Source organism: Chiloscyllium plagiosum, unplaced genomic scaffold (genome assembly GCF_037043375.1).
Source record: "Chiloscyllium plagiosum isolate Xiang-an unplaced genomic scaffold, Cpla_swu_hap1 HiC_scaffold_3, whole genome shotgun sequence".
Classification (NCBI taxonomy): Eukaryota; Metazoa; Chordata; class Chondrichthyes; order Orectolobiformes; family Hemiscylliidae; genus Chiloscyllium; species Chiloscyllium plagiosum.
Window position 1 is genome coordinate 98337380 of NW_028270141.1, and position 26550 is coordinate 98363929.

At 40.3% G+C, this 26550-nt stretch overlaps 1 protein-coding gene across 3 annotated transcripts in view; it reads left to right on the top strand.

Annotated features, from left to right (window-relative positions):
• Positions 1–3490: 3490 nt before the first annotated feature.
• Positions 3491–26550, top strand: part of snx17 (sorting nexin 17) — an 81851-nt gene continuing 58791 nt past the window's right edge. For 2 of the 3 annotated variants that reach the window (XM_087981782.1, XM_087981785.1), the window contains exons 1-2: positions 3495–3691; positions 25684–25758. In XM_087981782.1, coding sequence (XP_087837908.1) covers positions 3632–3691; positions 25684–25758 — 135 coding nt within the window. In that variant the 5' untranslated portion in view covers positions 3495–3631. Of the gene's footprint in view, positions 3692–25683; positions 25759–26550 lie in introns of all 3 variants that reach the window. The other variant, XM_087981783.1, reaches the window with a different exon arrangement.

A 26550-nucleotide genomic window follows, 5' to 3' on the forward strand; every position in this document is an offset into this window, starting at 1 on the left:
TTTGTATTTATTTTGTTTTGTATTACAACCACTTCCAAATATCTCAATTCCATAACTATTAATGCCCATGCCTAACAACAATCAATCAATCAATCACAATGCTAGGGACCCAAGTTCGAGTCCAGCCCTGGTGACTATCTGTGTGAGTCTGCATGGGTTTCTGTTGCATGCCCTGGTTTCCTCCCACAGACCAAAATTGTGCAGGTTAGGTGGATTGGCCATGCTAAGTTGTCCTTAGTTTATAGAGCTAGCTGGCTAGGTGGATTAGCCACGGTAAATGTGGGATTGCAAGAATATGGGGATATGTTAGGGGCCTGGGATCTAGGTGGGATGCTCTTTGAAGGGTAAGTTCAGACTTGATGGGCTGCTATACTGCAAGGATTCTATGATTCTATGAGGATGCTATATAGTATCTGTGGTTTGATGGAATCAAAGGCTACTGTGAAGTCATTGAAGGCCATATATGAATGCTTCTGCTGCTCTCTGCCCTTTCTTTTGGACTTGGCTTCTGTGAACATCACGTCCACTGTGCCTCATGATAGACAGATTTAAATACAGTCAGTACTTCAGCCCCAACCCTACACGGTGTGCTTGTCTATTGTGAGGACAATATAGAATTTCAAAAAAGACAGATAGGTGGCCTAGATGAACAGGTGGCAGACACATTTTTATGTGAAATTGTGAAGTGATATACTTTGGTGCAAAGAATATGGAGAGAAAATATAAAGTAAAGGTACCATTCTAAATGGTGTGCAAGAGCAGTAAGGCATGAATGTAAATGTGAATAAGTCATTAAAGGAGGTAGGTAGGTAGAATAAGTTAGGTAAAAACAATGACTGCAGATGCTGGAAACCAGATTCTGGATTAGCGGTGCTGGAAGAGCACAGCAGTTCAGGCAGCATCCGAGGAGCAGTAAAATCGATGTTTCAGGCAACAGCCCTTCATCAGGAATGTAGAGTAAGTTGTTAATTAAGCATAAAGAAATCTAGGCTTAATTAATTGTGTATAAGAGTAGAGAACCTATATAAAGATTTTTCCATCACCGTGTATTTTTTCCATCACCAGTAACTGGTTAGACCTTAGCTTGAGTATTGTATGAAATTCTGTGCACCCTATGTTAGGAAGGATGTGAACGTGTTGCAGAGAACACTTAAGAAATTTATGAGAATGGTTCCAGAGATGAGGAGGATTGTTTGAAAACATTGGAGAGAAGAATGATGGGAAATTGAACAAAAGCTTCAAAATTATGAGGGGTGTGGACACAGTAGAAAGGAAGAAACTCGTAAAAGGATCAAAATCAAAGGACACAATTTTTAAGTGTTTTGCAAAACTGGCAAATACACAGTGATGGAAATATCTTTCACTGATCAGGGTGTGAAATGAATTGCCTCAAAGCGTGGTGGAGGCACATCGAAGCAAGGCATCCAAGAGGGCACTAGGTGATCAGTTAAATAGAAATGATGTGCAGGGTTATGGGAAACAGACAGGACTTTGTCACCAAGTCAAAACATTCAGAGTTGGTGTAGACATGACAGCCTCTTTATGCATTGTAGGAAAAAGTGAGGACTGCAGATGCTGGAGATCAGAGTCAAAACGTGCAGTGCAGCACAGCACAGCAGGTCAGGCAGCATCCAAGGAGCATTCTTGATGAAGGGCTTATGCCCAAAATGCCATTTATCCTGCTCCTTAGATGCTGCCTGACCTGCTGTGCTTTTCCAGTGCTTTTTGACTCTTTATGCATTGTAACAATTGTGTGTGTGGTGGAGGAGTACCTTTGTTTACAATCCTTCATAGAATGTGGAGGATGGCCAGTTAGTCAATGAGAGGGTAGTTAAGAATGAACCACATTGCTGTGGGACTGGAATCACATGTCAGCCTGATCAGTCAACAAAGCAGATTTTCTTCATGAAAGGTCATTAGTGAACCAGATGTGTTGTTATAATTGACAGCGGTTTTATGGTAAAAACAAAGACTGCAGATGCTGGAAACCAGATTCTGGATTAGTGGTGCTGGAAGAGCACAGCAGTTCAGGCAGCATCCGAGGAGCAGTAAAACCGACGTTTCAGCTCAAAACGTCAATTTTACTGCTCCTCGGATGCTGCCTGAACTGCTGTGCTCTTCCAGCACCATTAATCCAGCGGTTTTATGGTTGCCATTCTGTGATTAATTTTATTGAATACAAATACCAGTATCCGCCATGGACGGACTTGAACGTGTGTCCCAGAACATTAGCCTGAGTTTTTTTTTGATTAGTAGTCCAATGATATTGCCATTTCAGGAGGTGAGAAGCATCTTTGTGTAGTAAAGGGAGATTTTCTAACAGGGGAGGTTTCTGTGTACATCCGGAAGCAAAGTCCGTCTGTGAGTGTACGGAAAAAATAAGAGCAGGATTCATTCTCTCACCAAGCTCCTGCTCTGCCATTCAATACAAGATCAAGAAGCATCTGAACTTGGCCTCAACTGGATGCCCCACCTCCACATCCCCTAAAAACTTTGACAGCCTCAAAATTCAAAACTTTTATCTCAGCCCTGCAGATATTCAAAGGCTCACTAAAAACCCAAAAAAATGCTAGAGAGTTTCAATTCCAGCCTCGGACGAGTGTCTGTGTGGAGTTTGCACGTCCTCCCCGTGTCTGCGTGGGTTTCTGCCGGGTGCTCCGGTTTCCTCGCACAGTCCAAAGATGTGCAGGTTAGGTGAATTGCCCTTAGTGTTAGGTGCATTAGTCAGAGGGAAATGGGTCTGGGTGGGTTACTCTTCGGAGGGTTGGTGTGGACATGTTGGGCCGAAGGCCCTGTTTTCACACTGTAGGAGAATCAGATCACAGCGGGTCAGGCAGCATCCATGGAGAGAGAAGGATGACTCTTTGTCAGAGCTGAACTTCATTACTGGAAAAGTCAGCTTGATTTCTCTCCTGAGTCGCTGTGATCTCCAGCACTTGTTGTTTTTCAGTTCAGATTCCAGCATCTGCAGGTTTGTGCGCTTTTGGTGTTGAAAGCTGCAACAGCAGCAGCAGTTGTCACCCGGCAGCGCGCAGTTCCACTGCCTGTGCCAGGAGGCCCGGCTCGGCCCTGCACTGTGGCCATCACCGCCTGACGCCAAAGCCGGACACTCACCCAATCATACCTTCGGCCAACTGGAGCCGCCATTGTGTGTGCGGTGGGAGGGAGGGTGAGGAAGGTCAGCATCAACCCGTCCTCAAACCGAAATCATGAATAAACCCGTACCGAAACACATGACGGGCGGCCAAGCTACTGACAGTTCGTAACTTCGACACGATCGTTTCATTTTACGGTGAGTGCTGGAGGAATTTGTGACCGTCCTTCCCCACCTCAGAATTGATAGCACCCAGACCTTGGCGAAATCGCACTGAGTTGGGCCGGACCACTGTGTAAAAAAGGGGGAGGGGTGACGTTGTCGTTGTGCTGATGCTACGTGCCGGAGTTTGGGAACTCGGTGCGCCGCAGACAGGGCTCCTCCCCCTCCCCCCCCCCGCCAGTTTGGTGGCTCGCGCGGACAAGATGGCGGGCGTCGGTTGCTGACTGAGCTGTTTGTGGCGGGTGCCGTTGCTTGCTGGAAGTTTCCAGGTCGGGTAGGGGGGAACTTCGGTCTGGGCGCCGCTCTGCGGATACGATGCATTTTTCCATCCCGGAGACTGAGGTGCTGAGCGCCGATAACGGATCCACTTATGTGGTGAGTAGACGGAGCGGCCACCAGTTTCTCGCCCGGAGGTTGGTGATTAGAGTGTTGAGGGGGGTGTGTGTAAGAGAGGGCGAGGAGGAGGAGGGGGTTCTTTGCCAGAACAGGATCCCTTCTCACCAGAAGCCGTGAGCTGGAGATTGGCAGTTAAGGGGATGTTGGTTGTAATTCGTCGATGATCTCTTTTTCCCAGTCCACCGACGCGAACGTGTAGGATTGTTTGGTGAAATGAGCATTTGCTGACACCTCTGGGCACTGGTGAGGTGGGAAGGAAAGATGTTACAAAACTAATGCAAACAACAGCGGTAAACTCTTCCAACTCCCCCCTCTTAGTTTGGCCAAGAGTTTGTGCCCTTCTGAAACACTCAATCCACTGTTTTGTTTCACTGAAGCTGAATGCTCTTGTCGAAAATGCTGTCAAATTCACCGATTTAAGCTTGAGGCAATCGTATTAAAGCTGGATATCGCTTTAGTTCCAAGTAGAAATTGCCGGAGAAACACTCTCCGCACGGTGGAAGCGATGATCCATATTGGTTATTGAAATTCGAAGGGAACATTTGTAAGAAAGCTCAACAGGCTGATTTCCCTCAGACTCTGGATCTTTAAAAGTTAGCACGGTAAGAGGTGGACTGGACTCTGAACCGGGTGCCCATTTCAGATAAACCCTTTGAAGGGTACAAATGAGTAAAAGGCTACATTTGGGTGAATATCTAGAAATGCGTTTTAGCAAGGAATCAATATCTAAAATTCTTCAAGGTGCTCTTGGATGCTGTGATCGTGAGCACGTATGTTCGGAGAGAAGTATAACTCAGACGATGCTGCTGAAATAACAATCAAATGAATGTCTTCATTTTTTCTTAGTAGAAAGTGAGGACTGCACATGTCAGAGATCAGAGTCGAGAGGGCTTATGCCCGAAAGATCGATTCTCCTGCTCCTAGGATGCTGTCTGACCTGTGCTTTTCCAGCACCACACTCTCGACTTTATTTTTTTCTGATCCAATTTAACTCTGCATACTCCTAGGCAAGCGTGTGAAGCAATAGCATTTGTGAATTTTAAGTTGCTTTAATATTTCAAAGAGTGGACTGTTGAAACGCTAATCTAAATAATGGGGAAGTTCTTTAACCATTTGCACTCAAATAGTGCTTTTCAGGCCCTCATGACATTTCAAAGCACTTTGTAGCAATTGAATTAGCTAGTAGTCACTGACGATCCTGCAAACAGTAAATAAAGTCATAGTCGTACAGCACGGAAATGGACTGTTCAGTTCAACCAGTACATGCTGAACGTTATCCCAAACTAAATTAGTCCCACCTGCCTGCTCCTGACCCTTATCCCTCCCAACCTTTTCTGTTCATGTATCTATCCAATGAGGTAAATTGGTAGATAATGGTGATGTTGATTGAGGAACAAATGTTAGTTGGTTCATCCAGTGAACTTCCTCACTCTGAATAGTGCTATGTGATGGTTCCAATTCTAGCTGAGTTGAAACTTGATTTAATGTCTGATTTGAAAGATTTGTTTGAGTACAGAATTGCTCATTGTTCTGATTCAGAAGAGCTAGACTCTGAGGTTGTTTTTAACTCCCTGTAATACAGGGCCGTGAACTCGGGGTAGAGGGTCAATTGTAAACAACTGAGATGGGAGTGCAAATCAGCGTTTTATGCATCTTTAAAATTGCAGAAGTCTCATTACACTTCTGACAGAAATTCACTTTCTGTCCCTTGTAGCATTCATCCAAATCCTGTTGCTTATAGCTTTACACCAACTTTCATTGGCTCCCTGGCTGACATGACTAAATTTTAAAATTATCATCCTGTCTTTCAAATCTCTCCATGCAATTCCTATCTTTGTAATCTCTTACACCCTACAAGCCTCTGAACCATCAGATCTTCTCTATCTTGATTGCCTTAAGCATCCCTGATTTTATACACTCTGTAATTCATGATCATGCTTTCCATTGTCTCCACCTTAAGCTCTGAAACACACCTGTCCGCCTCTGTCTTGCTTGTTTTCTTCTTTGACGACGCCTTAAAACTTCTCTTCAGCAAAGTTTTTGGTAGTATTGTTATGTGATTCGGTCTCTATTCTTCATTTTATATTTCTCCTATGAAGTACCTTGGAATTTTGTTAAAGGCATTGCATGAATATCATACATCTATTTTAATATTGTGTTGTAGGGTATCAACAGATAGTGGAGCATGTGGGAAAGTAGAGTTAAGGCATTAAGTCAATCATGATCAGATTGTACCGCATGGCCTAATTCATGATTGGCCTCCATTCATTGTTGTGTTAATGTCGAGTATTTGCCTAAGTCTTTGGAGTGGGAATTGAATCCATACCTGCTGATTAGAGATGAGAATTCCATCACTGAGCCAAGATTTGTACTGAATTCTAGTGATGTCTGTTTAGTTGATTGGATCCTATTGAGTAATTAGCTGACTTGGTGTGCAAGCTGCTTCAAATAATAGTCATAGTTTCAAGCTTTACCTGCTGTACGTTTATGGTTTGAAATGTCTGTGATCTGGAGAATAAGTGATCATAGCAATGGCTGTTGTATGCATGCTGCTTTGAATTCAGTTCTTATTTCACTGCATAGACACCTTTTTCATGAGCCTTATTTGGAAACAGAGCAAATACTTCTCAAAGCAATTGAAGATGGGCTTCTGTAATTGCTTGTGTTTTGTTTGACAGATTAATATCTTTTGCTCGATACTGTGGGTAGTGGTGCATGGCTGTTCTTAGTTGGTGAAGTGATTTTTGTCTGGTCAATTCCAGTAATGAACAAGACTCACACATGCTAAATGGTTAGAATCGTGTGGAGAGGCCATTTGGCCCATTAAATCTGCACTGAGCATCCCACCTAGGCACAGTCTCTCCCTTGTAATAACTAATAATATGTATTTAACTTGCATCCATTCTTCCTAATGTCTTTTTGGCAGTGGCTTTATTGTTTCTCACTAGTTTGAAAGCCTGGACTATGAAGTCTTTTCTGCTTTGCATATAGACCGAGGAGTGTTAAGAATATATTTTCTTAAAGTTTCACTATAAATTTGTCCTTTGGTGGTGATGCAAGTGCAGTCAATTCTGCTATAGCGTGGTAGTTCTGTTCTCATGCAGACATGTTAAGAAAATCTCATAATAAAACCATTTAAGCTAATGAGGCCAGAATCATGTTATAACCATTACACATTTTAAAACTTCATAGTTAGAAACAGTGTCTCCAAGAATGCAGACTTCATATGACATATAAGGTGGTCACAGCTCAGATGACCAATCAGCTTCTTAATGGTCCTTCCTTCCCTTCAAGTCTGTACCAAATCTCTGGAGAGCAATCCAGTCCAATAGCTTAGGAAGTCAGCAGGGGAGGCAATTTGTCTAATTTAACCTCTGATGACATTATGTTGAACAACCAGCCAGCCCCATTCTGCTACTCTGTCCCTTTTTAATTGCATTGAATTATTTTGAGTTCATAAGATTTCCTTTTGAAATCACGAATTGTCTCCACTTCACTGCTCTGGTAATGAATTCTAGACTAATACCACCGCATGTGTGATGAGGAAAGTTCTTCACAGCCCTTTCACCCCACTTTCCTGGAAACATAACTGTATGTTCCCTGGTCTTTAAGCCATAAGCTAATCGGAACAGCATTTCTTTGTGTACCTTTGGCTAAGCCTACAACAATTTTCTACTTTTTTTTTCTAAAAAGAATCCTCTCTCTCATCACATCCCTTTCAAAGAGAGCAGTCCCTGTTTTTTTTAATTTTGCAGTTGTAATCCTTCCTCAAAATCAATCTAGTAAATTTTCTCCTTTAATTTTTAAAGTAGCTCCTATACTTCCTGGCTAAGTATGGTCACTCTAACCATTCATGCTCTAGTTATGATTAACTAAAGCTTTAGGTATGAGATTCCACATAATTTCCCACTTTTATTCTAAGTTACTTTGTTATGAAGTCCATAATTGAGCCTGTTCCACCACTCAATATACATAGTTTGACCTCTATCTCAATGCCATATTTCTGTCTTCTATGTATCTCTCTTTGTCTTTAGTATCTGAAAGATTCATCTTTCTTGATGTACTTGCTGACTCAACCCTTCAAGCCTTCTGTGTTAGCACACCCTCGGTGAAGAAATAGTCCCTAACCTTTTCCTCCTTTCCCAAACTTAAATAGCCTACCCTGTATCTTGAGACTATGACCCTGGTTCTGGACTCGCCAACCAGGGAAAACATCCTCCCTAAATTTAGTCTGTTGGAGTTTTATATTTCCCTCTCATCTTTCTAAAGTTCTGGTGAATGCAGGTCATTCGTGCCAATCTTTTCTTATAAGACAGTCCTGTCATCCTCAATATCAATCCAGTGAACCTTTGCTGTACTTCCTCGATGGCAACTATATCCCCCTTTAATGAAGAGAGACCAAAACCCCACACAGGCCTAGGTGCAGTCTCACAAAAGCCCAGTATAATTGTAGTAAGACATCACTAATTCTGAACTCCTTCCTCTTGCAGCAAAGGCCAGAGGCCGTTTTGCTTTTCTGATTGCTTGCGGCACCTGCCTGTATACTTTAATTGAGTAGTGTATAAGAACAGCCAGATCCCTTTTGTATATCCAGATTTCCCAATATATTGCCATTTAAGTAATACTCTGCCTTTCACACCAAATTATATACCTTCACAATTATCCACATTGCACTGCATCTTTCATGTGCTTATCCCCATGGTCAACTTGCTTAGGTCATCCTGAAACATCCTTGCATTTTCCTGACAACTCTCAATCCAACCTAGTGTTGGGAGTTTTGGGATAGTTTTATGTTGCCAGCAACTTGGGAATCTTGGTTCCCTCATCCAAATATTTTAAATTTCGTGAATGGCTGTGTGTCAAGCCCTGGTTGTATTTCACTAGCCCACTACCTATCAAATACAAGAAAAAAAGAGACCTTTCTTCTCACTTTTTATTTCTGGTCTGTCAACCAATTTTCAATCTATGCCAGTATATTACCCACAATCCCATGTGCTTTAATTTTTGGTCACTAATCTCTTCTGTGTATCAAAAACTTTCTTGAAATCCAAATGCATCACATCTACTGATTCTATCTTAATATATTCTTCTACTTATATCCTCAAAAAAAATCTCCAGTAGACTGGTTAAGCATGGCTTTCCTTTCTTAAACTCTTGCTGACTTTGTATCATCCCATGAATGCTTTAAACATTCTGTTATCATACCTTTTACAATAGTGTGCAGCATATTCCCCACTCCTACTTTAAGCTGTTCTGTTATTCTACTTTTCACTTGTTTATTTTTTAAAATAGTAGGGTTACATTTGCTATTCTCAAGTCTGTACGAACTGCTCCAGAGCATATAGAATTTTGGAACATGACCACCAATACGTCCAATATTTCCAGATCCATTTCCTTTAGTTCATATATCAAACCCTTCAAATTTGTCAGCCTTTAACTTCCCCCTAATTATATCTGTCATCCTTTTTTAACCGCATACTGATTTTCTTAATTTCTTTCCCCTATGAGATCCTTCGTTTCCTAATATTTAAGAAATTTTGGCCTAATTTGAAGAAAGAACCAAAAGGTGTGTTCACTACTTCTATCATTTCTTTGCTCCCCATTATAATTTGTGGTTGCTGTCTGTAAGAGACTTAGATTTGTTTTTGCTAATCTATTGTTTTTCACAGTTTTAGAACCTTTCACAGTTCAGTCTTGCTGCAAGTTTGCTGTCGTTCTATTTTCTCTCACCTGATTAATCTTGGCATTTTTTGCTGAGTTCTAAACTGTCCCAGTCCTCGGGCTTGCTGCTTTATCTGGCAATTTGATATGTCCCCACTCTAGGGGGAGGACAGGGGTATTAGATCTAATTTATTTTATAACCCATGGTTGAGCCACTTTACCTGATTTATTTTTGCACCAGATCAGAATGAATAATTGTTGCAATTCATGCATATATTCCTTAAATATTAGCTGTTATTAGATATTAATCACTGCTAACTCTTCCCTTTTTTGTAAGGTTTTCCAATCCATTGTTGCCAAATTACACCTTCCACTGCCGTTCTTTTTATTCAGATTCACGGTCCTTGATTCAGTTTCTTCCTCCTTCATTTTAATGAACAATTCTATCCATTTGTGGTCATTCTTCCCCAATGAACCCTGCCCAGCAAGATTATTAATTAATCCTTTCTCATTGCACACTAGCCAATCTAGGATCTCATGATCTCTAATTGATTCCTCAACATACTGGTCCAAAAAATATTGTATAGATTCCAGGAAATCCTCCTCCGCAGTATTGCTAGTTTGGTTTGTCCAATTTGTATGTGAAGTCTGCCACGGTTATAGTTGCATGCTATTGCATGGATTTGCAGTTTAATGTCTTTCCTTATTATATCTCTGCCACCTTTTGGGGTCTATGGACAACTCTCAATGATGTTTTCTGTCCTTAGTGTTTCTTATCTCCACTTGCACAGATTTCCTCGCCATGATGTTCTAAGTATATATATATATATATATCCTTCTTCACAATTGCATTGGGCTCATTTGCTAACAATTTACATCACATTTGCCTATTTCTCTGACCTCCTCAAGTTTTCATACCCCAAAAGTTCAATCTCCATCTCTGGTCACCCTGCAGCCATCCCTAACTGCAACTATATCATAACCATGTCTAATTGTGTTGTTAATTCATCTACCTTACTGTGAATATACCTCACTTCTTTTTTGTATCCCTTCCGATCAGGCTCCTTACCTTCACCATTCAAATTTAAATTCTCCATGATGGCACTACCAGGTACCCCCACCCCTGCCGCCATCGATGCATCTGGATAGGACTCTGACCAAATATGTGTTCGTACTGGTGTCATCTTCTTCTGAACTGATCCATTGTCCCAGCAATCTGAGGATATCTTGTGATTTCATTGCTTGTTAGCACATAGCACTGGTAATAATCCTGAATCACAATTCTTGATGCCCTATTTTTAAATTTAGATCCGAACTCCCTGTACTCAGTTTGTCAGGCCTCATCCTTTTTCAAATGTATTTCTTTAGTCCTGATGGTAAGTGCCACAACTGTGAACATAGGAAATATGGTTAATAAGTTTGGAGGTTATGTGGACAGCGAAGAACTTTACCTCAGTGTACACTAGAATCTTGGTCAGAAGGGCCAGTGGGCCAAAGAGTGGCAGGTGGAGTTTAATTTAAATAAATTTGAGGTGCTGCATTTTGGAAAGGAAAATCAGGACAGGACTTATACGCATAATGGTATGGTCCTGGGGAGTGTTGCTGAACAAAGAGACCTTGGAGTGCAGTTTCATAGTTCTTCAAAGTAGAGTCACAGGTAGATAATATAGTGAAGGCAGCTTTTGGTATGCTTTTCTTTATTGGTCAGAGCACTGAATATAGGAGTTGGGAAGTCATGTGGCTGTACAGAACTTTGTTTAGGCCACTTTTGAAATACTGCGTGCAATTCTGGTCTCTTATCAGAATTATGTTGTGAAATTTGAAAGGATTTGGAAAAGATTTACAAGGATGTTCCCATGTTGAAGGGTTAGAGTTATTGGGAGAGCCCGAATAAGCTGGGGCTATTTTCCCTGGAGCATTGGAGGGTGACCTTATAGAAGTTTATAAAATCATGAGGGACATGGATAAGGTAAGTAGGCAAGGTATTTTCCCTCGGGTGGGGGAGTCCAGAACTAGAAGGCATAGATTTAGGGTGAGAGGGGAAAAATTTAAAAGGGACCTAAGGAGCAACCTGCTCATGCAGAGGGTTGTGAGTGTATGGGATGAGCTGCCAGAGGAAGTGGTGGAGGTAGGAACAGTTACAATATTTAAAAGGCATCTGGATGAGTATATGAACACAAAGGGTTTAGAGGGATATGGGCCAAGTGCTGGTAAATGGGACTATATTAACTTAGGTTATCTGGTCAGCATGGATGAGTTGGACCCAAGGGTCTATTTTCGTGCTGTACGTCTCTATGACTGACGGTTGATCTTCCCCTTCAAAAAATGTTGAAGAATGGAAGACAGCAAACCGTCAATTAAATTAAGGTTCGTATGTTTTATTAAGGAGCAGTAGAGCATTTTTGTCATAGCACTGCCTGTTTTAAAGAAAATTAGGTTAATAATTTATCTCATAACTAGGGTCACTGGCATTCTAAATAATGATCTTAGTTAAGGGATCAAGTTTCTATTTTAAAATGATTAGATTTTTAACAGTCTTGCTTTTATCCATCCAGTGATTGACTTGATCTGGAAAATTCTTGCAAGCCCTTTATGATGAAGGTTTACTGATGCAAGAATGCAAAATAACTTGGGCAACAGTTCCTAAGCAAAGATACATTTCAAAATTGTCTATCATGAAAGAGCAGTTATGAAAGCATTTGTAAGTAGGAATGAAGAGAATGTTAAGTTTAATTCTGTTCTATAAATTTTAACATAGTTTAATATCGCAGACTCAGTCCTAGATAGATGGTACTAGCTTGCTGGGACTCTGTCCTTAGACACAGTATATCATGATCTGGTCACAAAATGTGGCATTCAACTTGCATACTAAACAGGTTCTCATTGCCTATGGTACAATGAATTTGCATTCTATCATTCTTTGCTTGAAGCTTAAATAAACAGATTTTCCGGAACAAATTACTGTAGGTGCTAGAATCTGTGCTGAATACGACAAATGCTAGAGATCATAGTGGGTCAGAGAGTATCCGTACAAGACAGCAAGCTAACGTTTCGACTGTAGATGATGCTTTCTCAGAGCTGGAGTGTGGAACAGCATTTATGCTATAGTTTGGTGGTCGTGGTGGGGGGGCGTGGGGAGAGAAAAGATGCTGAAAGTTCAGCTTAAGTGATCAGAGTGTGAGCATGACTGAACAAGGTATGTCTCCAGGCAGGCTTGATATTAGGTGGACTGGAGTGAGAGGAAGCCTTCCCATATAGATGCACTGATCAAGAAGACACAATAATGCCTCTTCCTCAGGCGGCTCAGTAAATTCTGGCATGTCCATAAGGACACTTCTATGGTTTCCTATGATTGTGGACAGAGCAGTTGACATACCAGCCAGGTATGTCAACTGCTCTGTCCACAATCATAGGAAACCATAGAAGTGTGCACAGCCCAGGTCATCACAGGAGCCAACCTTCCAACCATGGATTCCACTTACATGGTTCAATGCTGCAGAAAGGCTGCCAACATCATCAAAGACTCTTCATGCGCTGGTAATGTTCTCTTACCTTCTGCCTGACCGAACAGATTGTACAGCAGTCTCAACACACACGCCAGTAGGTTCAGGGACAGCTCCCCAGTTGTTATTAGACTATTGAATGGATTCTCTAGCCTTAAATAATGCTGATCTTGCTGACATTGATCTCTCATGTATGCCTCTGTCTAAATCTTTTGTTCTGTACATCCTTGCTTATTGTGATCTGCCTGTACTGCTTGTAAACAAAATGTCTCACTGTACTTCAGCACAATAAATCAGTCAAACATGACAAGCTAAAGGGAAGAAATGTTCGCATTTTAAAGGTGTTGAACTCCATATGACGTCCAGAGTACTGTAAAGTGCCCTGTTTGGGCTGATATTCACTGGAACAGTGCAGCATGCCAAGGACAGACATGTAGACATTCGAGCAGGATGCTGTGTTAACATAGCCAGCTACGAGGAGGTCAGGGTCCTGCTTGCATACAGACCAGAGGTATCCTGCAAAGCATTCACCCAGTTTGCGTTTGTTTCTCCAATGTAAAGTAGGGCAATTAGGTGCAGCAAATACAAGTTTGGAGGAGGTACAGGTGAAATGCTGCTTCACCTTGAAAGACTATTTAGGCCCTTGGATGGTGAGCAGGGAAAAGATGAAGGGGCAGATATTGTGGTGTTGGGGGTAGTGGAATGGACTGTGGTCTAGAAGGAACAATCCCTGTGAAATGCAGACATTAGGAAATGAGGGGAAGAAAATTTGGCCTAAGGAAGTATAAACTATACCTAGAATGTAACATCTGTTATTTGTTAGTTTAGGTGTTTGCATCTTACCAAGGGCTACCTAAGTATGAATGAAGTGGTGCTTTGAATTTTACTGGTTACGAAAACAAAGCTTCACTGGCTTAACTTGTGTATTTGGGGGAAAAAAAATCCACTCGAAGAGCCAGAATGTAGACATAACGTTAGTCTTATCTGGTTAACATTCGCCAACATTTGATGATGTTGAAATGCAGCATACTGATATATTTGGCTGGGGCATGTCAAATGTAAAATGTTCTTTTCAAATATTAATTTGTCCAAAGTTGAAACATGATTTTGGATGAAATAAAACTCTGGTGCACCTTAAAGCTGAGAAGGTTAAATTACAGTAAGACTCGACAACCACTTTCAACATTTCTCAGTATAACTGAGTGGTCATCGCTCGGAACAGAGTGAGAATTTGTTTTGCTGGTCGAATGATTTAATCGATGTCAAGACTGATATGGAGACTCTGCAGGAGGAGGAGTCTTGGCCTTTGCAATTATCCCAACAGCTTCCTAGTTCCTGTATGGATGAAAAAATGCAGAATGAATGAGCAAACTAACCATAACTTTGTGGTACAGGAAGCCAAGGGAGTGAATAGAAATGTAGTGCTATTTGGGGGCGCTGTAGTCAGGGACTATGTGTGATTATCTTCACCCAAGAACAAGAGTGCAAACAACTGTTGTAAGCTTAATATCTGCTTTTATGACCTCCATTCTGGACAGGAATAGATCTTGCAGCGGGAGAGGTAGAACCAGTGGTTGTGGTCCACGTAGGTACGAACAGCTAATATTAAAAAAGCTTTGCTGAGGAAATAAGAGTGCTGGGAACTATATTTTAAAAATCAGAACCTCAAAGTTAACCCAGAGATGATTATCTTAGACAGGAGCAAACAAACCAAACGGGTTAAGAGATGGTGAATGTGTTGCTTAAAGATAGGTATGGGAGAAATGGGTTTCATTTTTGGGGCACTGGCATCAGCATTGGGGAAATGAGGTGTACTGTTGTATCCGCTGAGACAAGTGTTCTGGCGAATTGTGTAACTAGGGTAGTCGAGTCGATTTTAAACTAAATAGTGGGAGGGATCAAGTGAAAGGGCAACAACAAAGTAAGAGCAAAGTAGCACTGTAGGTAATTATTAGAATGTGATAGGGACAGAACATAAAAATCTAAGAGTTCTGACAGCAACAGCTAAGGTCAGAAGTTACAAAAATAGCTTGAAAAAGCATTTCAAACACTGTCTGAAAGCACGTGCCTTTGTTAGTGAAAAGAGATGAATTGTTAGCACAGGTAGAGATAAGTATGTTTCACTTGATTGGAAGATGACCGATTAAAGGCACTTGTGTTGCAGCAGTATTGTCCATACTTCAGAGCTAAGAGGCTGGGTTAAACTCCCACCTCCTCTACATGTGTGTAATATAATCTCTAAACAGGTTGATTCAGGAAGTTATCTGGAGGATGACCAAGACTGGGACTGTGGTGAACCAGAGAGATTCATTGCCACAGAAGGGTGTGGAGCCAAGTCAGTCTCTTTAAGACAGCGAATAGAATAGGCTCTTGATTAGTAAAAGGAGCCAAGGAGAAGACTGGAGAAAGGGGCTGAGAAACATCTCAACAATAATTGAATGGCAGAGCAGACTTGATGGGCCAAATGGCCTTATTCTACTCCTATAACTTATGGACCTGGAATGTTGAAGGGAATTTAAACTAAAATGATAAGCTGGTTAGCTCAGTTCAAAATGACGTTAGTTCAGTACTGAGAGATGGCCAGCTTGAAAACCTAAGATTTTATATCCATTTTGGTGACAGATAGATAGTAAAGGTACAAGATCTTTTGTGGGAGCAGTTATATGCCCCTAGCAGTAGCTACAGAGAACTGATCATACAGGAAGAAACACAATGCAATAATTGAGTGACTTCTCTCTCCATTTAAATCGGATTGGTAAAGGTCACCAGGTAAGTGAGTTTGTAGCGTGCATTGGGACAGTTTCTTCGAGCAGTATGTTCCAGAACTGTTTGGGGAGGAGGCTATCCTCGACCTGGCAATGAGACAGAACTAATCAATAATGTCTTGGGACGATCTCGCTGTTGTGATCAAAGTAGGCTACATTGAACTAGTTGTACAACAGATCTGCAGTTACAGGGGCAGATTTTTAAGGAGATATTTTAATAAGTCTAAGTAATGATTTATCCCAGTGAGAAAGAAGACCTCTGAGATGGATGAGTCATGACGACAAAAGGAAGTGAAGGTTAGTAATAAATTGAAAAAAATCTGGAAAACTAAGTGTCATGTCAGAGGATTGGACTGACTTTGTGAACCAACAAAGGATGAGTGAAAAGATAGTGATGCAGAAAGCTGAGAATAAGAAAAAAGTTGGCTCATGATTGAAAAATTGATAAGAAGCGTTTCTACAAATATTTAAAAAGAGAAGAGCAAGTTAAGTTATTGTCAATTTGTGAGCAAGTGCCAGGAGTATCTGGGAAGTATTTTAAAGAAAAACAAGGAAATTTTGGAAACTTTTGAATCAGTGTTTTAAATTTGCATTCATAGCAGAAGGCTTGGGAAAACTTCCCAAATATAATTGAAACCTAATTGGGAGGGATTTTTTTATTTGGAAAAGTCAGTCTTGCAGGGAAGGGGTGCTAAGTAAACTATTGGACGGCACGGTGGCACAGTGGTTAGCACTGCTGCCTCACAGTGCCAGAGACCTGGGTTCAATTCCCACCTCAGGTGACTCTCTGTGTGGAGTTTGCACATTCTCTCCGTGTCTGCGTGGGTTTCCTCCGGGTGCTCTGGTTTCCTCCCACAATCCAAAAACATGCAGGTTGTGTGAATTGGCCATGCTAAATTGCCCATAGTGTTAGGTGAAGGGGTAAATGTAGGGGAATGGGTCTGGGTTGGTTGCGCTTCGGTGGGTCGGTGTGGACTTGTCGGGCCGAAGGGCCTGTTTCCACACTGTAAATAATCTATTCATTGAGGCCCAGCTTGATTCTAGTTCTTGGACGTAGAGGTTGCCATGTACTCAGGGCTTGATCTGAGGCTCTTTAAGAAATGGTAACTTAGAAAAGATTATTTAGTTATAATCTTCCAAAAATTCTTAAATTCTAGAAAGGTCCTATTAGTTTGCAAAAAAGCACTTGCTTAAGAAAGCTAGGCAAAAAAGAAACTATAGACCAGTTTATCACGTGGAAAGTAGAAGAATCTCGTGGTAAGGTCGGCATAGCAGGATTCCTTTTTAAGAAAAAGTTGTCATTGGCCCAGCATGGCCTTGTGAAAGTGAAATTGTGCTTAATGTGTTTTTTTGACTAAATTAATATTCATGGTGGACAGAGGGGAACCAGTGCTTATGGTGTACTTGGATTTCCAAAAGGCCTTTGACAGGGAGCCACATCAAAGGTTGCTGTACAAAATAATAGCACATTTGGGTAAAGAGCAACATATTCATATGGATAAAGGATTGTTTAGCTTGTTAGAGGGTTTTTTAAAGTTGGCAAGTTGTAACTAATGGAATGCAACAGGGATCAGTGCTGGGTTCTCATCTCTTTACAATTGATGAATGATTTGGATGATGCTGCTGAATTTGTGAATGACAACAAGATTAGTGTGAAAGAGTGTTGTCTAGAAGAAACAGAGTCTGCCTAAAGATATGGGTAGTTTCAGTGAGTAGCAAAAATTTGGCAAATGGGGTATCATGAAATAAATGTGAACAATTCCATTCTTGCAAGAATAATTGAAAAGCAATTTACTATTTAAATGAAGAGCACTTGCAGAACTCATGGTTAAGATGGATTTGGGTGTTCTGGAGAATGAATTACATAAAGTTAGTTTTCTGTTAAGGCAAGTGATAAGGAAATAAAATCTGAAGCAATTAGGTAGTGGATTGTTTTAGGCTGTCATTGTGCAATGATAAAGGGTTAATTAGTCTTTGTTAAAGAGTGCCCAGTATGATATTTTATATTCACTTTTAAAATCTACTTCAATCAATATTACTGTCTTCAATCTAAAAAAAGAAACTCCAGTGGTATAAGGGGCAAGGTAGCTCTTGAAGATAAGGGGGCTACACGAAAAGGCAAGCTGGTAGATAAGTAGTTAAGGATTGAAACATGGTTTATGATAAGCCTACATTAGTTTTGAGAATAATCACTAGAATAATAAATCAACTGTGGCTAACAGGGAAGTTAAAGATTTAGATGAAAGAAGGTTTATGAAGTTAATAAATCATTGTAAACTTTAAGATTCAGGGCAACTTATAGCTCAACAAAGGAGACCAAAGTAACTGAAACAAATGGAAAACAAAATATGAACATAAATTAACAAGAATTATGAAAAGGAACTGTAGGAGATTTTAGATGTATGGGATAAAATAAAATATTAGCAAAAACAAACATGGGCTCATGGCAGACAAGAGAATTTATAACAAGGAGTAAGAACATGGCTGACAGTTATCAATACTTTGTCCCTGTCTTCACAGAGAAATAGGTCAGAAGGTAGGAATTCTGCAGTGCATAACTGTCTCCACCTGACTCCCTAAAGACTGCCCATCATCTAAAAAGGATAAGTCAAGACTGTTATGGAATACCCCCACTTGTCAAGATGTGTGTACACCTCCCAATAGTACTCCAGAAGGTTGAAACCCTTCATAACAAAGCAGCCTACTTGATTGTCATCACATTCAATTCCCATGTTGTTCCGACCCCCCCCCCCCCAAAACAAACAGTAGTATCCGCGAGATGCAAAGATGCAGTGCCGAAATTCACCAAGGATTGTTAGACAGCACCTTCCAAACCTGTTACCACTAATGTGAGAGAATACAGTTCACAGATACCTCCATAGCAGCATTGTGGGTGTACCTACACCAAATGGACTGTAGCAGTCCAAGCAGGCAACTCACCAACATCTTTGCAAGGACAATTAGGGACGGGCGGTATATGCTGACCTTGTCAGCAAAGCCCACAATGAATGTAATAAAATCTTATACTGCATTGATAGAGAACATCATGCCTAAATGCATTTAAAAAAAATATTAAAAATTTAAATTGTGGAGTTTGTATCCAAAGTTCATTGCAATTTTGAGGTCCACTGCTCTATTGAGTCACTGAGCTTTTTTGGCTCCTTGACACTTTCTTCTGATTTAGTAAGGCAATGAAATTAACTGAACTCACATATGGTTTAAATTCTGAGTCCTTTGTTTCTCTCATCATTTCTTCTGCTGTGGGCACATTATTAAACAGTTTGTCTGCCATTTGCAATTGGCAAATTGGAAATTCTTCAGCCACTTAAACTCCCTGGCTGTGAAAATATCTTAATTGGTGTGTACACATGAAGCAGCTTTTGATAATCCTTGAAGCACAGGGAGTTTGAAACATTTAAGTTTGTTGAATAGTACAACAGAGGCTATTTGGTGTGTCATGTCTGTTCTAGCTCTTTGACATAGAGCTGTCAAATTAACTATCTTACCTTTGTAAATATTACGTCTTTTTAAGTATCTATCCAGTTTTTCGTCTTGTAGATTGTAAATTAATCTACTTCCACCATCATTTTAGGCAGTGCATTCCTGTTATGCAGCATGTACTTGAAAATTCTCCTCACCTCCTAGTTATTTTGCAAACTACGAAACATCTGCATCCCTTGGGTTTTTTTCCTAGAACTGGAAACATATTTTACTTGCTTAGTCTATTGGAACCTTTTTGATTTTTTTTTTGGAATGCCACCTGTAATATCCGGGAGATAAACGAAAGCTTCTACAAGATTTCACCGTTTCTGGTTCCATTCTAGTAAGTCTCTTCAAAGCTTTTGGCATACCTCTTGATGTACAGTACCCAGAATGGAGCACAATCCTCCACCTAGGGCATAGAACCAATGAGACATAAAGATTTAACCTGGCTTTTATACCTCTAATAATGCAAAAGGTCCCATATATGTTAAGAGCCTTCTGAAGTTGTTCTGCCTCTTGCAAAGGTTTGAAAAGAACCATTTCAAGCCATGAAAATTGAAGACAAGAATTCTGAACTGTTGGAAGAAATCATTGCAAATTGCAATTATGTTCAATCAATTTAAGTACCCGACTCTGTCTGCGTGCAGCAACTTAAGGAAACAATTATAGAAGAATGGAATTTGTAGCTCATGGAGAGGCATTCAACCTTTTTTTTTAAAGCATTTGTTTTCTAGACTAGAGATTTTACTGTTAACCTTTTGTGGTGTTGCTTGATTTTTGTTTTTTGGGTTCTTTTTTTAAGGGTGCATGTGATAATTTCCATGTAGATTTCAATTTTGAAAAGTTTGCAATGGCTTGAAAGTCTTCTGATGTGAAAATGTTATTGTGCATTAATTACTATAAATAATATCTAACTACTCTTGTATTTCTGCATTGGTCAGTGTTTTTTTTTATTAGTTCATTGGAAAATGCGTTTTGCTGCCTAAGCCAGAGGGCAATTAAGAGTCAACCACATTGCTGTGGAGCCATATGTAAGCCAGATGAGAGAGGGATATCAGATTTTCTGTCCACAAGAACATTAGTGAACCAGATGGCTTTCTACAACAGTCAACAGTAGTTAGTTTTTCTTAATAAAAAATCAAATACAAAACCAGGTGTAGGTTTCTATGAATGTGTCATAAGGAAGAGGGTAGCAAATGTTGCTTGATGAGGATTAAAGTTTTTGACAAAATCTATTTTTCCAGCAATATTCAAGTTCCTCCAAGGAAATACTCAGAAAATCATAATGCAATCAGACATAGTCGATATATTTTGTGAAGGGGAGTGTGTCACTAGGTCTGAAACCATGGGGCAACATCGGTGGATTAGTGGTAAGCTGTTTGGGTCTGAGAAGAGAACTTCTTTCAGTCACTGGATGATTAATCTTTTACCCCAGAATATTGTAGAGGCTCATATGTACTGAAGACCTCACGAGGTATGGGAATAGTACAGGAATGTGGCATTATGGTAGAAGATCAGCCAAGATCCTGTTGAATGGCAAAGGAAGCTCAAGGGGTTGAATGCCTACTCTACCTTTTCCCTAAACTAAACGTTTAACCAATCCCTTCACATTATTATGACATACATTTGTGATAGGGGGTATTTGAACCTGCATCTTCTGGCAGAGAGGTTGGGATACTACTACTTTGCCACACAAATCTTCATCTACATATTTCTGATGTTGACAAATCTATTAGATTTCATTGAACATGTAGCAAGTAACATGGAGGAAGGGCAGCCAGTGGATTTAGTATATTTGGATTCTTTAAAAAAAATTCAGAAGGTGCCACACAAGAACACTTCACAAGATAAGGATACGCTTGTGTTATTCAGTGTTACATATTAGCGTCACCAGGAATTGGCTAGTTTATAGGAACATAGTCTGAATCAATGTGTTATTTTCAAGTTGGCAGATGGTAACTAATGAGTTCGACAGGAATTGGTGCTTGGCTGTCAGCTACTCAAATTTATCTTAATGCCTTGGTTGAAGTGTGTGTGTGTGTGTGTGTGTGGTCAAATTTACTAATGAGATAGACAGGTAGCAAAGCATGTTTTGGGGAGGATCCAATCGATAAAGTGATATAATGAGACAAAAATTTAATAGAATATGATGTTGGAAATGTGTTTACATATACATATTTAGCAGGAAGAATAGAAAACCAAAATTACTTAAAGAAACTGCAGAATGCTATCCTTATAGATATTTTCTATTCAAACTGTTCAGAGTTGTTCACCGATAGAACAGGTGGGACTTGCACTGTTGTCTTTGCCACCCTTGTACCTACAGCTGAATTGCAGGTGTACTGTGTAATTAGGAAATCAAATGGAATGTCAGCTTTTATTGTAAAAAGGGTGGAGTTTGAAAATACCAAGTCTTTCTCCAATTGTAGAGAGCAATACTGAGTCCACACCTGTTCAGATTTGTTCTTCTGTCTTAAGCATACGTATATTTTCATTGGAAAGAGTTCAGATGACATTTATAAGGCTGTTTCCTGAGGTGATTGGATTACTTTTTCAGGTTGGGCGTATTGCTTGAAAATTAGAAAAATGAGATGGTCTTTTTGAAAAGTGATTCAGAGAGGATTTGGGAAAAATTAGCTCGGAAGATATTTCCTCTTGGGATCAGGTTAAGAGTAGAGTGGAAATCTAGAAGTAGGGAGGACAGTGTAAAAATAACTTCTTGTTTCCATTTTGAATTTCCTTTCCCACAAGATTCAGTCTGTGGAATTCTTTTCATGGCAAATAGTGGTGTCTTGGTCATTGAATATGTTCCAGTGTGAGTTCGACAGATTTTTGAATGAAATGGGAGTTGTGTGTTATGGGGACAGGATGGAAAATAAAGTCAAAGCATAAACAAGATCAATTCTGTGTTCTTATTGAATGATGGAGCAGGCTTGATTTGCTCCTCTTTGATCTTATCGGCTGCGGCTAGATTTGGTAGAACCAAGAACAATTTAAACAAGAAATAGTTCAATTTTCTGTAACAGGCAATCCATCTGTAGTACTTTAGGCTCTTCGTGGTTACTATTTCATTGATTTAAGTTGTGAATATTATTTAAAGCAATCTCCACCACCATTAGTATTTCCCTCAGAGGATGACATTTCACTTTCCAAGTACTGACCTGCACAAAATTGATTGCTAGAGGTGACCAAGTTACTTAATCACTGACTTGCATTTATGTCAAGCATTTATTTAAGATAAAACTCTGGAAGAGTCGTTGTTCAAAATTGCTGAAGCATAAGATCTGGAATCCCTTCTGTAATTTCAGTGACATATAACAAAATACAATTCTTGGATGTGATTGAGCCATTTTGGATTAAAATAGACTATTGAAAGTTATTGAGGAGAAAGTGAGGTCTGCAGATGCTGGAGATCAGAGCTGGAAATGTGTTGCTGGAAAAGCGCAGCAGGTCAGGCAGCATCCAGGGAACAGGAGAATCGACGTTTCGGGCATAAGCCCTTCTTCAGGAATGGGGAAAGTTTGTCCAGCAGGCTAAGATAAAAGGTAGGGAGGAGGGACTTGGGAGAGGGGCGTCGGAAATGTGATAGGTGGAAAGAGGTCAAGGTGAGGGTGATAGGTCAGACTGGGGTGGGGGCGGAGAGGTCGGGAAGAAGATCTCAGGTTAGGAAGGCGGTGCTGAATTTGATGGATTTGACTGAGACAGGGTGGGGGGAGGGGAAATGAGGAAACTGGTGAAATCCGAGTTCATCCCTTGTGGTTGGAGGGTTCCTAGCCGGAAGATGAGGCGTTCTTCCTCCAACCGTCGTTTTGTTGTGGTCTGACGATGGAGGAGTCCAAAGACCTGCATATCCTTGGTGGAGTGGGAGGGGGAATTGAAATGTTGAGCTACAGGGTGGTTGGGTTGGTTGGTCCGGGTGTCCCAGAGGTGTTCTCTGAAACGCTCCGCAAGTAGCCGGCCTGTCTCCCCAATATAGAGGAGGCCACATCGGGTGCAGAGGATGCAATAGATGATATGTGTGGAGGTGCAGGTGAATCTGTGGCGGATATGGAAGTTTCCTTTGGGGCCTTGGAGGGAGGTCCCTCCAAGGTCCCTCCAAGGCCCCAAAGGAAACTTCCATATCCGCCACAGATTCACCTGCACCTTCTTAGGAAGAAAATCACCTGTAGATCTGTCTTAAGTTTATTTTGAAACAGTTATTCCTAGTTCTAGATCCTCCACAAAATAAAATTAAAAATCATACAACACCAGGTTATAGTCCAATAGGTTTAATTGGAAGCACACGAGCTGTCGCTCCAAAAGCTAGTGTGCTTCCAATTAAACTTATTGGACTATAACCTGGTGTTGTGTGATTTTTAACTTTGTACACCCCAACCCAACACCGGCATCTCCAAATCACTCCACAAAATAAACATTCTTTTCCTCTTGCACCCTATCAAGACTCCTTAGGATCATGTGTTTCAATGAAGTGGTCTCTGACTTTTCTTAATTCTAGTGGTTACAAGTTCAAGCAGATGTCAACCTTTGAAGAGACATTGTGAGAAGATTTGCCAAATCAGGATGTCCCAATAGAGCAGAAACAATAGTCAGTACAGTGAAGCTGCAGTGTGCTGTGACCATTGTGCCCTTTACTTTATTCTTTGCTTTCTGAGGCAATTGGTGAAATGTACACCACAGAAATAGCAATTAAATCAGGAAATGGAAGGGTGGGAGGAACATTAAAATCACCAGTGAAATGGAACTGACAAATGGAGCAATATGCTGACAGGTGTCTGGGCTCTGATATATTTCATCCCAGGGTGTTAGTTGTGACAATTGATGCATTATGTGCGGAAAATGTGCGATTTGTACTTTTGACAGGGCAAATACAGGAGTTGAATGTCAGTTAAATTAAGAAAGAGTGCAGAATGCTTCAGCACAAGGATCTGGAAATCATTGTACATAAATCACAATCAGAATTCGCAGGTAATTGGAAATGCCATTGGAATGTTCATGGAATCTCTACAATGCAAAAGCAATGATCATCTCCAACAAGAGTGAATCCAGTGATTGCTCCTTAATGTGACCATCACTGAATTCTCCACAATCATTAACCAAAAACTCAACTGGACTAGTCATATAATTACTGTGGCTACAAGCACAGATCAGGAGTTAAGAATCCTGTAGCAAGTAATTTTCTACCTAATTGCCCTGTCCACTACCTTCAAGGCACAAGTCAGGAGTGTGATAGAATACTCTACTGCAAGGATCAGGCCACTCCCAACAGAACTCAAGGAGTTTGACACCATTCAGGACAAGCAGCACACTTGACTGGCAATATATCTACAGATATTCATTCATAGAATTATAGAATTTTACAGTACAGAAAAATTCATTTGATTGCTTAGTAGCAGCAAGTGCCATTTGCAAGTTGCACTGCAGAAATTCACCCAAGACTCCTGAGACAGCACCTTCTAAACTCACTGCCACCAGCATCAGAATATAAGAGCAGCAGATCCATGGGAATGCCACCATGTGCAAGTTCCCTTCCAATGCATTCATCCTGACTTGAAAGAATGTCACTGCTCCTTCATTGTTGCTGAGTCAAAAGTGTAGAACTTCCTCCTGAACAGCAATCTGGCCAGCAGCAGTTCAAGATGATAACTCACTGTCACCAGCTCCAGAACAGCTAGGAATGGGCAATAAATGCTGGTCAGGCCAGCAACACCAATATCAAATTAATGTTTTGTTTTAAGTGTAGCACAATATCTACAAGATTTTCCATAATCCTGCTGGTGATAGCATTCTGAAGAAGCGGTCTAGTATTATGTGCATTTTGATGCGTTGATATTACAATACGTTAATTTTGATAGTGAAGGAGTAGCTGATAGACACAGACACAGAAACCCTATTGAATATTTTGGAGAGTTCATTGGAAATTGATGTATGTTATAAAGATCCATCAATGGTTTGATGCTTGAGTGCAGGATGGCAGTTAGTGAAGGGAGGAGATAAATTTAGTTGTTTCCAGATATGTTAACTGAGTTTGAATATTGCAAGGGATCACAAATTTACAAACGTCCACCGAGTGCAATCCCATATGAGGGTTTAATTTTAAAATCTGACCAACTAACATTTTCTTCACTCAAGAACAATTTGAGGACTGCCTCCATCGATCTTGTCACAACAGATAGTTTCCTCTGGCAATAATTGTTCTTTCCTTTTTTTTTAATATTTGTGATTCGGGGGGAGCAAAATTGCTGAGTTCGCTCTGCTGTTTTTGACTGTCCCTGCCATGGTTTGAACCCAAGTGCCAACAGAGTCGGAAACCCATGGACATTTAACTAAGTAGCATTATATTGGCCTATCACGTACAGGATATAAGAGATTTGAATTTGGAAACTGCACACTAAAAGCAATGAGAGTATAATGCCACTGTAAAGTGAGGTGTTTAGCAAGAACATTAACAAAGTCGTTGGTCAATTGGAAATATGTGAACAAAACATTATCACTTTGAAGTTAAGTTTGTATCATTTTTTGCTCCATAAGAAATGCAGTAACTCTAATTTCTCTTCTACAGGCTTACAACATTCATGTGAATGGAGTGTTGCACTGTCGAGTCCGATACAGTCAACTCTATGGATTGCATGAGCAGGTGATTATGTTTTTCTAGTCGCAAGGCATGATACTTTTTCCTTCCCAAACTGTTATTTTCCGTCAAATTATTTCCTGATGATACGTCTCCTGGACAGGAATTAATCATTCTCTTGCCTGTGACTTAGTTACTTTGAAGTTAGTTTCTTTGAAGAGAAAGTTCCTTAACTTGAAAGCAATGAGTTTGGTTCAAAAGGCGGAAGGGATTTTCACTACAAAATAACATGAATAATTTTGAAAAGGTATTTAGTAAACTAGCAAAACAAATGTATATACCTTATTCACGCCTCAACTAGGCACAACTTTGTCTTTTTTATATGCTGTACCCGTGAACAATTTGTTTACTTTTGCATCATGAGAGAATCTGCCTGTACTCTCTTAGAAGTTCCTTTTGTTTCACCTGCTCCCTTCTCCTGGCTTAAAACCTTTACAACTCTATCCATCTGCAGTTTTGAAAAAAGATTATTAACCTAAAAACATTAAGTCTGTCCACAAATGCAGCCTGACTTAAGTATTTTCAATATTTTTGGTTGTACTTTGCTTCTGAGCAGCTTCAGTGTTATGTTTTGTTTTGAATGTACATAGCAAAATGTTTAAAGTTGTACCATTGATGGTCTTCGCTGCCTTGCCCTAAGCTCTGGAATTCCTTCCTTGAAATTCTCTAATTTACTACATTTCGCATTGAAGATGATTCATAAGATCTACTTCTTAGCCAGTCTTGGTATTTAACTTAATGTTGCCTTAGATGACATGTGCCCAACACAACTAAACAAAGTCGGGCTGCTTTTAACTT